The sequence below is a fragment of the Enhydra lutris genome, unplaced genomic scaffold (assembly GCF_002288905.1).
Source record: "Enhydra lutris kenyoni isolate GAN:26980312 unplaced genomic scaffold, ASM228890v2 scaffoldscaffold28, whole genome shotgun sequence".
Classification (NCBI taxonomy): Eukaryota; Metazoa; Chordata; class Mammalia; order Carnivora; family Mustelidae; genus Enhydra; species Enhydra lutris.
The window spans coordinates 12,168,197-12,180,916 of NW_019154112.1; the positions used below are offsets into that span (position 1 = coordinate 12,168,197).

Consider the following 12,720-nt stretch of genomic DNA (forward strand, 5'->3'; position numbering starts at 1 on the left):
TTGTTGATGCAAGTGATGTGTGATAAATCATTTTTTTTTCTTATTCCCTCTTTTTGTTTTCTCTTTTGTCAGAAGCATCTACCAAAGCAATTCAATAGACAGAGTTGCTCCAGAAGACAAAATTGTATTTTCAAGAATACAAATTTTATGAAATTTATATATTAAGATGTCAATCTGGAGGTTGCAACAAATTGTTATGCAAATAATCAATTTGCTTTTTTTTTTTTAATGTGGAATATAATTGAGTTGCCAGAACCAAAGTGATCATTTTTCTCTTCCCTTCTGACATGAAATGATTTGGTTTTAAAATTGGATCCACTAAAAGCAAAGGCACATTTAGAATAAATCAAGCCCTATACACATCACATTTAAAATGCCCGTTATACTATTTTGTTTCTTTTCTCTTTCTTCAACTGCAAGGCCATATTCCTCCCTTGTGCACACCCACCTCCTTCGCAGGAAGATTACAAAAGTAAATATAGGAAAAGGCTTTGAATTCATATTGGAAGAATCATTAAAGACTATAAATGACCAAATTATGTTACTGCAAGTCAAAAATACACAGGAAAAAAAAAGTGTATCTGTATCCAGTTGCTCTCTAAATTGAAGGAAATATTTCTTAAACGGCTTATACATTTTTAATGAAGAAAAATCCATTCAAATCATCCTGAGTTATTGTAAAAAATATTTTAAAGTGAAAAAGGCAGTAGAGGTGAAATTGTATTCCTAAAATCTCCTATGGGATTATCAGGTAGTTTGATAGGCGTCATTACCCAGTATTTATAGGTAGCTATCTAGACCATTTGCTTTGGTGTATTATTATGGAACTTCTGTTCAGAGGCAACATTGAGGATATGGGAAGATGCTCCTATTCTCCTGGACTGTGCTTAAAGTTAGCACAGTGTGATCACAGGTAATATGAGACAGACTTATTGCTGGTGTGTTAGGCCATACGCCGTTAGAAGGTCAAGATGAGTTTCTCTGAACCCAGTGAGGCCTTCTTTTGATGTTGTCCTTGGGATTTGCAAAACCTTTTTAAACAAGGTTCTTTTGTTTTTTTCAGTAAAAACATTCTTTGAGAAATTCTGAAAGAGATTTGCCCTATAACTGACATCTGCTCTGTGTACTTACAGCAGCGTTACAGGGTATTTTTAAGGTCAATGCGAAAATAATGGACATGTGATTCTTCATTTCAGTTTTTGGAAATGAGAGTGATGACACATTGCCATTAATTTATCAGCTATGAAACTATTCAATTTGAATTAATCATTGAAAATGCAATAATAACAGGGCCAATATTCATACTTTTACTCCCTATTAAAACAGGAAACATATATTTATAGATATCTACTTAGCAGAAGCTTTTATTATAGGATTTGATTTAATTACCCTTAAATCATGTTTTTGATGGTTATTAGTCCAATTAGCAACTATGGAAAAGTTCTGATGGAAATAAATTTGTATGCCAAATTTTTTTCTTCATGTAAGGAGCAAAAATTTGATAATAAACCATCAAAATATCTGTCATTTTAAAACCTGAATATTTTTAACATAGCCTAGGGCTATCTCCAAAGCATATTTCTGAAGAAAAAGAGAGGCTTATTTAGAGATAGGATACTTTTCTCCTCTTTAACACCTACAGTGTTATTATCGTCTGAAAACTGCATAAATGTATTATGTATCTTGCTTCAAACCCGCAACTGTTCATCCTTAATTGTCAATCAAAAATGCATCCTGTGTCTCTTTGCTTAGAACAGTTTTGTTACATAAACACATCACAGATAATGCAGAAGACCCACAAGGCAGCTATCGTTGGAGAATTACACAGCCCTAAATTATTTAATTTCCCCTTAACTTTTACTTAATTTGGGTCTACAAAGGATTGAATACTTGCAAGATTTTTAATGCTGATATTCTAGGTAGAAATTTGTGACGAGGGAATTAAAGGGCTTGGCAACTATAAGCTAAATCATATTTTTAGATGATGAAATATTGCCTCCTTTGTAATGTGAAGTCACTCTTCTTTTCATCATATAATGTTCTTGGAAAACACATGTGGGTTTATTGCTGACATCTATCCCTTACTGAAGCAGCTCAGAAATATTGTTCTCCCCATCTGGTAAATCAGGTTAAAAACCTTCGGTTACCTTCACATATCACTGTAAAAACTGTGTGGTGTGCAGTCATACACACATGAGTCTTTCTGCAACGTGCACATCATAATAAAGTTTTCAAACAAGCTGGATAATGAGAAATGACAGTGTAGGCCATTTCCTCAAAATTACTGGCATGGCACTGTGTCATTGTGTTTTAGTTGCCACTGTCCCCAGAGTAAACACAAAAATGACTCATAAACCTTGTAAACACTGTGTCAGTGCTTGCAAGCACTCAGCATAATTTTTGCACTGGTTGGAAAACAATATTTTCTCGCAAAACAAATCACGTCCGACATCTATCACTGCTCAGTGGATTCGGTGCAGGTTAGTGTCTCAACTCATGAAGGAGGACTTGTTTTCCTCACTGCTGACAATAAACCTCAAGCATGACCTGGAGAAATGCTGTGATTTTAGATCTATAGTTCCTGGGGACAATTACCACCTTTTGTGTTGCATTGTGTACATTTTTTTTTTGTATTTTTAAAGTATAAACATCCATCTCAAAATCATGCACCTTTAACAACCTTAATTTAGTATAGAGACACAAAAACCATTCAGTAATCCTCAACATTTTCTATTTAAAATGTAATAAGTTAAGTATGAAGGAATGGGGATATGCTGTGTGCAGAAGCAGCTGGGAATGGGTTTAAGAGATATCATTGTATTACGTTTATGAACTATGCCTCTTAAAAATATGCCACCCCACTCCCCCACCTACCAGTGTCTCTTACAGACTTCTCTCCATCCTATCACCTCTCTTGACTCTACTCTCCCTGGTGTCTGGGACCCCTGGAAGCATCTTCTCTTGCACAGTCCCATCTGTTTTAACTGTCACTTTCAGGGTCCAAAGAACCCTCTTGAACTTTGCCTTACAGCTTCTCCTTTAGCTTTGACTTTCCAAATGATTGCCTTTAGAAGAGATGATTTTAATCCCAAGGTATTAAAATGAATGATCCTATTTGTTAACAAGGAAAATATTCATCTAACCATCATCTCTCTCTGCCAGAGGAATTCTCTTTCTTACCTCTCTCCGAAGAATGCAGTGAACCATGACTATCACAAAACCTTGCAAAGAATCAAACACGGCAAAAAGTATTTGAAACAATATGGAGCGTTTGTCTGTCATGGCCAGAACTGCAGACATCCACGTCAGAGCCAGAAGGGGCAGCACCACGCAGGAACTCCAAAGGGACGCCCTGTTGAGAGACAGAGAGAGCAACATTACGTAGCTGCGTGTCACGCCCCAGGCAATAACCAAACCCCCGTTCAACAAAGCATTCTTGGATGTGGTACCAAGACCATTAACTTGGAAACCATAAAGCAGATAACACTGGATAGTTTTATTTATTTTTTATAGCCAATCCCACAATAGTTATAAAGGCAGTTGCCAATTATATATATTTAAGTATGCTCTTAGCTCCAATATTAGCAAACACAACTTTTTTTTTTCCACAATAGCATTTTCTCACATGCACTGTAAAAGATTTGTAACAAGAAGATGTAAATGATTGGGACTAACATGGCGTTACTGGCGGTGGTGGCTGACAAAGCTGTTGTTGAAACTACTCCACACTTGGCACATTTGAGCGTCAAACCGCTATGAGGCTCACTCATCTGACTGCAAACAAACAGAACACCCACAAAAAGAACAAAATATTGAATTGTCACCAAAAAAAAAGACGTTGCTGCTGCAAGTTAGCTTTTAAATACGATTTCATGCAGAAAAGTTTATTTATCAAAGATGAATGCTCTGGGTTGTTTTAAAGATGCATTTACACTACACATTATTTTTGTAACATTTACCTTTTAATAAGATGGGCCTTTGTTGCATGCAAAGCGTATTTCCATCAATTACATCATAAATGGCCCGGTGTCTACAGTTCAAAATTGTCCAATACACTGAGTTAAACATAAGCATGTGTTTGTGTAGACATACAGTGAAAACCCTTTATTCAGACCCCTGATTATCAAACACATCAGGGCTCCCAGCTTCAAAGATTTTCATTGTCATTTGCAGAAGGTACATGATATCAGTTAAAACCTTCTGAAATGTAAACATGTATATCAGAAGTCCAGTAAAGAAGATATATATTTTAGGGCTTTAATCATTTGTGGGCGATGTAGCCTTTATCCCAACAGATTCATATTTTTAAATTTCTCACAGCATCAATGTATTATCCACATTTTAGGATGATCTGAATATAGGGGCTGATGAAATTTGATGAAATATTAGTTTATAATAAAAAGGGTGATAGTTTAATAAAACACATTTAACATTAAGTTCAAAATAGTCTTTTGAACATTTTTTCATAAACTCCAATCCAACAGCATTTAAATGGTCTATTCTAATCCGGAGGATTTCGCAGGCAAATTCAGATTCAAATAATTCAGATTTAACCTCTTATATCATAGAAGCAAAGTCATGCTATCCAGAAAAGCTTTGTACACATTTTACATTAGAAAAGAGTGCCTTGAAAATGACTGGTTTATTAGAACATAATGCTCTCATGAAAAACCAAAAAGAAATTACTTGAAGTTCAAAACATCTTGAAATGATTTTCTGTGGTATACTTCTCTTGTCTATTCTCTTGTGGTGCTAATGTCTAAAATATATGTTTTCTCAGTAGGTTTTTTTCAAAATAATATTTAGTGGACAGGTATGTAATAAAAGTGGCAGGATAGAAAAAAATCCTAAGATCATCATACTTCAGACTATCTCATTTCTCTTAAAGAAGTGAACTCATTTTGAATAGTGCTTGGATGAGATAATAAATCTGAAAGCTATTAAATAAGTAGACTGATTGACCAGTAGACCCCAGGAGAAAAATCAAAGCTTTTAGAATTAGATGTGAGGGTGGGAAATAGGGGACTACATCATTCATCTTACAGATTCAACTCAGGACCTATGTCCTGGCACATGAGAACAAACTTTTCACAATAACAAGTAAACAATGGTCTGTCCAGTTGAATCACTAGCGCCTCAAGGGGCACGCGAGTGTGTTTGAAACGACTGCCAAAGGAGTACCTATCTACAGCAGTGTTCTCCACAGTGATACCACCTCAGATATATATACCCAACACCAAAGACTCCAGTTCAGTGGGGCTTAGGCATCTGTGTTTTTTCTTTCTTTTTAAAAGATATTTATTTATTTATTTGAAAAAGAGAAAGAGAGGGAGAATTGCAGGGGAAGGGTAAAGGGGTAGGGAGAGGGCAAGAGAATCTCAAGCAGACTCCACTGGAGCCCACCGTGGGGCTCAATCTTCCCTCCCTGGGATCATGACCTGAGCTGAAACCAAGAGTTGGATGCTTAACTGACTGAGTCACGCAGGTACCCGGGGCACCTGTGTTTCTTGAAGCCCCAGAGATTATTCTGATGAAAAGCAGGAATGCACACAACTGTCCTAACTATATATCTGAGTTATCTTCAGTTTTATTAAGCTCCATCAGATTAATATTAAAAAGCCATGACTGATCTACAGTTTCCTTTATCAGAGAAGATATGCTATTTGGTATTTGTGCTTTGAACACAAATGTGGCTACCTTCCTCAATTTAAGGGCACTGTCTCTAGGCTCCAAAGCAAGACTGAAAAGCCAAAGATGACTAAAACTAATTTTAGTTTAGTACACAATATAAACAAGTATTTTAGCCCTAAGAAAAACTAACTGATCTAGGTATGGGCTTTCCTGAAAGTCAGTATTAAGCCAGTATTTGAAATGCTTATTTCTCTTTGAGATTGATTTGTAATTGACCAAAAGGCCTATGCCCTTAGTCAGAGCTAACAACTGTTGAAAACTAAGCTTGATGTTAACTGGTTGGACACTTTTGGAATTCTATTATTATATGTTTATGGGGCAGAGGAGAGATAGGTTACCCAGGGAGATAGGATATCTTCCCCTAGTTTGTACGACCACTACAGAAATTAATATAGTATGAAGAATACATAGTCTAAATGCTAAACAGGTTTGCTGCAAGGGAAATAAAATTTTATTTCTTTGTTAAGGGGAAATGATATATCTATAAAATAAAAAGTGCTAACAGTTAAAAAAAAATTGAATTTCCCATAAGTTCAAATGTTACCATATCTACCAGGGTATCAGGTTATTCCTGCAGGGTCTTGAGTCTACAAGCTTCCCTTCTCGATTTTCTTTTTCTTTTGCTTAGGAAAAAAACAAGAATAAAAACAAAACAACAACAACAAAAACCTGTCTGATTGGTTCATTACTGATACTACATAAAACTCCTTGGGGAAAAAAAATACTCCCTTTCCCTTTGGAAAAAATCTCATGATATTTGTATAAGACCCTGGTAGTTTCCTTAACTTCATTCAGGTAGATGAGATAAAGCAATTTAAAATAGTAGATAAGAAAGTTCCATTGCAAAAGAGAGGAAAAAATGAAATATTCTGCTTGAGATATTTGTTAACAAGGAAAATATTCATATTTGAATAATTTCATCTTTTCATTCTTCTCAATTATTTTGTATAAAATGTATTAATTGCAATCAATCCCTCCTTTGTAAATATATTTCATGTATTAGGAAAAATATAATTTGGATATTATATACTTGTCAAGCTACTATGTTATTTCTTAAACATTCATTCATTCTGTAATAAATATTGATTGAATAAACTATTGCTTGGCAGTTTCTAATAATTATAAAAAGGAGGAAACGAACAAAAAACGGTAAGGGGAACATGTTGATTCTAAATAATAAACAATGTTCTAAAAACATTTGATACCTAGATATTTTCAACCTGAAATATTTATGATGAGCGTCAACTTTTGAATTAATTAGCTTCTTGCTCACTGTTTCTTTAGTTAAATCTGATTATTTATTGTTCACTGAAATCTTTATGACTGTTCTCATGGATTCTCTGTGAACTAAAATCTTCTACAAATTTCCTTCAATCAAACTTAGAAATAGTAAATTTCAATCTACACATACCTAGGCAAAAATTGTATTTTATATTATAGAAAATTTCTTAAAGCCCAGAATCATTAACTTGTTGATAATTCTTTTCTGCTTTGAATTGTAACCACCATTCTGCTTTTATAACACATTATTAACAACATTTCTATTTCTCTGACGGATGCCTTCGAGCTGGAAAAATACAGATTCTGTTTTGCCAGTAAAATGCAGAAGTAACTTCTAATAATTTTTTCATAAATAGATGTTTTAAAGTTAATGTGTAGATTGAAGTGGAAATTTCTAAATTCATAATGTGACAATTTTGTCATTTCTCTTAAACATATGTTATGTAAATCAAACTGGATACAACATATAAAATGATTAAATGAGAAAAAAAATACTGACTATAAATTTAATAAATCCTTAGCATTATACTCATTCTGATGATCTCATCTTTCTCTCTTTTTTTTTTTTTTTGACCTCAATGTCATGAATGGCAGAATCACAGATGCTTGACTGATAGAAGTCAGGGTCACTTGAAAACAATCTATTTTCTTCTTTTAATGTGTCATAACAATAGTCACCATTTGTTGAATGAGTGTTTGCTATTTGCTATTCTAATGAATCCTCTGTATACATTATATTTCATATACTCTATTATGAGGTAAAATTATTATCCCCATTTTATAGGTTAGAAGGCTGAACTCCAGAATAACTAAGTAACATGCCCAAAGACACACATAGCCAGTAAGTGCGGAGCTAGATATTGAATATGGCTTTGTTCAAAAATATTTACTTCAAGGCTTTATCCTAACCACTAAACTCCCAGCCCCCAATTAAAAAATAATGTGTGTGTGTGTGTGTGTGTGTGTGTGTACGCAGACACACGTTTATGCCACTAGAGGCAGAACCCAGTTTCTATACCCCATATTCAGTATAATCAATTTATACTTACATGATTAATCTGGGCGGAAATACTGAAGCTCTTGTTCCAATTCCAATCATACATGGCGGACCAACAAGAGCAATAGTGTGAAAGCCTCAAGTTCAAATGGTATAGAAAGTTCAGTGTGCAAGTTCAAGTTTACCTATTTAAGGATGCTGTGAAGACTCATCTGAAGTGAAAAAAGTTTCTAAGTGGTAAGTGACGCCCCCCTTTGAAGGAACCTCCAATGATGTTTTTATTATACCATTGCAGTTCTAAAGCTTGATACGAAGGATATAAAGTTTTTGTATTCAAAGCATTTTACTAGTCTTCTACTAGGGGGAACAATACCTAGATTACCATACCATATAAATCATTACATAGATTATAGAAACATAAAGCACTCAAAATTCTCACTGATCAGTGATCAAGTTTTGTGACTATTAAATAATAACGTAAGTTATTAAAGAAATAACAACCGTAGGGTAAGTTTTGAATCAAAGTACAGTTAAATAGAAAGGAGAAAGATATAAAATTTTTCAAGAAGAGATAGAAAGGGAAATTCAAAGCATTACTATTTCATTCAAATTTTTACAAATGTATATGATGAGGTAATCATGTAACCTTACAAGGCACTATCAACCCGCTTATGAAATGTTATGAGTCATTAAATGTGGTGATATCATAGTGACAGTAAAATCAAAGGAGATGCTTTTCTAAATTTTGTAAGTGGTTAAAATGTGCAAGTGAAAATTATGAATAAATCTTCCTAGCAAGTTATAGTCAAAACATCATAAAGAATGAAAACAAATGACAAAAATAGTGTTTCATAAGTGATTATTTCATGTGAAGAAATTTTGTGAAATATACAATTAATCAAAGAAAATGTACTATTTTTGCCCTAGTATGGTTTGCTTGTCTCGAGCTGTGTCACACACTGACATTATGTTCAGTACCCTCCTGTCCTTTGTGACCCAAACTAGCTGGCCTTGCTCACCTAAGAAGAAGTATTATCATTCTGCTTCAAAGGGGCACATGCACCCAATGTTAAAAGCAGCATTATCAACAACAGCCAAATTGTGCAAAGAGTCCAAATGTCCATCAACCAATGAATGGATAAAGAAGATACACACAGATACACACAGTGGAATACTACTCAGCCATAAAAAAGAAATTCACTCTTGATATTTGCAACAGCATGGATGGAGCTAGAGAGTATTATGCTTAGTGAACTAAGTTAGTCAGAGAAAGACAAATACCAATTCACTCATATGTGGAATTTAAGAAACAAAACAAATGGACACAGGGAAAGGAGAAAAAAAAAGTGAGAGAGAGAGAGGCAAACCCTAAGAGACTCTTAAGTATTGAGAACAAACTGAGGGTTGCTAGAGGGCAGTGGATGGGGGGATGGGCTAGGTGGGTGATGGGCATTAAGGAAGGCACTTGTTGTGATGAGCACTGGGTGTTGCATGTTAAATGATAAATTACTAAATTCTACTCCTGAAACCAATATTACACTGTATGTTAACCAACTAGAATTTAGATGAAAGCTTGAAAAAAAAAATAACAAGTGTGTAAAGTCCAGCCTTAACATTTAATCTTCTTATCTTACAAACAGGCAATATGCACAAAGAAATCCAGACTTTCTTAATGCTCTTTCAAATTATTTTTAGATATTTGGCACATTACTTCAGAATAGCACATTGAAAACTTGAATGGCAGAATCTACCAAACACACCGGTTCATCAGGAACAAAATTCAAGACACAGTCAAAATGCAGTCAATGACGATCTGGAATTGGAGTATGGGATTCACTGGTAAAGAACCTTCAAAATCCACCAATTGCAGCTTACCCGGCTCTGTGTTTGAGCTTTTTATCTAGGATCCCATCTCTGGAAACAAGTTTATTAAATACCAAAATGCCAATCACCATGTTGACCTGTCAAACAGAAACAAAGGTTGACCTCTCAATGATATTGAAGGGAATCAGGTCCCCCTTTCTCCTGAAAACCCTCTTTTATTAACTTATAACCACTTCCGAATTCTGAACTCACAATAGCGGTGATAAAAATCACCTATCAAATATTTCATAATGTATATTGGAACAGAACAATTTAACAGGTGCTGTGTTACTTTAAAGTTTTAAAGTACGTTAAGTACATTTCATTTCCATGCTTTGCAGTTAACACTAAGGAAATAACCATTTAATTGTGTAACGTAAAAGGTGCCATACTATGCCAGTCTGGCATTCTAGGTCACTCCTGATTAAAATCAATTGGCCAAGTTGAGTTTTACCCTGTGAGAGTCAAAAGATTTTCAGTCTCACAGTGTGAGACTAGGTTGAGCCCTGGCAGTCAAACGTGTTAAGGATTCATCATTGTCCCCAGCAAGGAGAACAGAAGGCCTGCATTCCTCAGGAGGTGTGGCCATTCCTCCTGGGTGGAGCACATTTTCATATACTATGCTTTTCTAGAAAAAGGGGGAAAGCCTATTCAACTCACCAGAATCCTTTAAGAGATGGACACTAAGACCAATTCTTATAATGTGCTCTACTGAACACTTCTCAGCATTTTCTAAGACTCTCTTACTCTCACTTAAAAGGTCTTTTGCATAATACATCTGAAATGAAATCACACATATTTTTCTTTCTCAAGTAAAATTGTAAAAAGCTGTAGAGATCGCTGTGATCTATTTGTAGCAGCTTGTTATGACGAGCACCCACAATTCTCTAACCTACCAGCGCTTCCTGATAAAAGGAATCCAGTCCAACGCTGAAACCAAGATAGTCAAAGAAAAATATTTTCTTCGTTTTGCCTTGCTGCCCCTTACCCTCCATGATCAACAGAATCTCCGTGCATCCCCCAATGCAGATGGTGAAGTCCTTAACATTAAAACTAGCAGTTCACAAAAATCTGTTTTAAATTAAACAGGATGACTAATTTGAAAGAAAGAAAGAAATAGAAAGAAAGAAAGATAGAAAGAAAAAAAGAAAGAAAGAAAGATAGGTTGATTCCATTTCCCTAGCACATTGGCCTGACGAAACATAAAGCTGAAATCTAACTGCTGGTATAAGGAAGATCCAAAATAACTCTTAGGTAAGGTCTTAGGAGTTGTCACTCGTCATACCTTCCCTGGCAAGACAACCCTTGGATCAAAAGAAAGACTTACTCATCTTCACATTTCTCATTACATGAACTAAGAGAAAAAAGTGTATCCCGTGGATTCCATTAATTTACAATTTAATCATGAGGGAATCCATCACTACTCCAAAGACCAAACTTTTTGGTTTTTCAATTATACACATACTCTTTGTTTCTCCATTTTAGGGTTATATGTATATTAACTTAGTAGCTTAGGGAAATAATTCAATTGATTAAATAACAATTCAATGCAGCAGACAAAAATGTGTCTAATAGTTTCAATTTCCCTATGCTCTTCTCTAACATTCATGTCTAGATTTTTTTTCTTGTGAATCACACACAGTTTCTGCTCCCTGTTGTAGTTTAGAGGAAGGAGAACAAACTTTAAAGAAAGGAAAAGTCATACAGAGTTATTAAGAAAGATATGGCTAGCTTCTAATATACTGAATGAATCGTTCAAGAAACCAAAGGGTAATTTTCAATTAGAACTCTAACTGCACAGCAATGTGGATCTTCGTATTTAATTCAGACCATTTCCCCCCTTACATTTTCATTTTTATTAGACAAGAAGAATTTGTAATCAATAATATCAGAGTGAGGGAAAGAAAGGCAAATTGGTAGAAAATTTTCATGTTTGCAAGATTCCAAAAAGAAACAATTTAAATCCTTATGCATAAAATATGGCAGGGGCTCTCAACTGGGGGTGATTTTTGTCCACAGGGAATTTTGGGAAACGTCTGGAAACATTTTTGATTTTTACTGACTTGACATTCCTACTGGTATCTAGTAGGTAGAGCCCAGGGTTGCCACTAAACATCTTAAAATATAGAGGACAGCCTCACGACCAAGAAATACCTTGTCCAAAATGTCTGTAGCACTGAGGCTGAGAAAGTCTAACATCTGGATAGGTATTTTCTTGTTGATATTTGACAGCAGGCAGCAGTTACCAAAATTAAGAGATCTTAACAACGATGTAGATCATACAGAATAGTATAAGGTGGTATGATAATAAATGATGAAATTCGGTACACAAATGAGGAAGAATTTATTGAAACTTACTCAAACTTCTTCACAAATGTGAAATTACTGTAAGAGAAATCCCACACTCCCACGTTTAATAGTCTTCAGTCTTCAAGATAAGAATATTTTAGAGTAATAAGGGACTAAATAGCAGTTGATATTCAAATTTAAGTAATAACTGATAATTAAGGAATAATACATTGAACTTTGAAATTTCTACAAAACAAATACAAAACCATCACTCTAACTGAAGCAAAGCAGGCTTTCTTGGCTAAGAAAACAGAGGAAGTTGACTTTGATGTTTACCAGGACAACAGCGGCTGCAGGTCCAACAAAAGCGTAGAGAAGTCCTCCTTCAAGAGACAGCCAGCAGCTAAAAATAACATCAGATAGAAACTAACAGAAATTAGTGATAAGTGTTAAACCATGAAGTATGATACAAATTACTTGAATTATGTACTTAGCATTCAAATTTTGGCACATTTCAAAGGCTTGTAATTAAACAAAATGCATTAGGAGATATGGAAAAAAGCTAAAATTAGAGCATTTCGTGTGTGAGAAATATTATA

The 12,720-nt window shown here is 34.7% G+C and overlaps 1 protein-coding gene across 1 annotated transcript in view; it reads right to left on the reverse strand.

Annotated features, from left to right (window-relative positions):
* The window catches only part of LOC111152280 (adhesion G protein-coupled receptor B3), a 724,443-nt gene that overhangs the window by 48,777 nt on the left and 662,946 nt on the right, over positions 1-12,720 (reverse strand). The window contains exons 23-26 of the mRNA XM_022510749.1: positions 12,458-12,524; positions 9,845-9,930; positions 3,676-3,774; positions 3,181-3,352 (exon numbers count right to left, since the gene is read on the reverse strand). Of these exons, the coding sequence (XP_022366457.1) occupies positions 3,181-3,352; positions 3,676-3,774; positions 9,845-9,930; positions 12,458-12,524 (424 nt within the window). The remainder of the gene's footprint in view (positions 1-3,180; positions 3,353-3,675; positions 3,775-9,844; positions 9,931-12,457; positions 12,525-12,720) is intronic.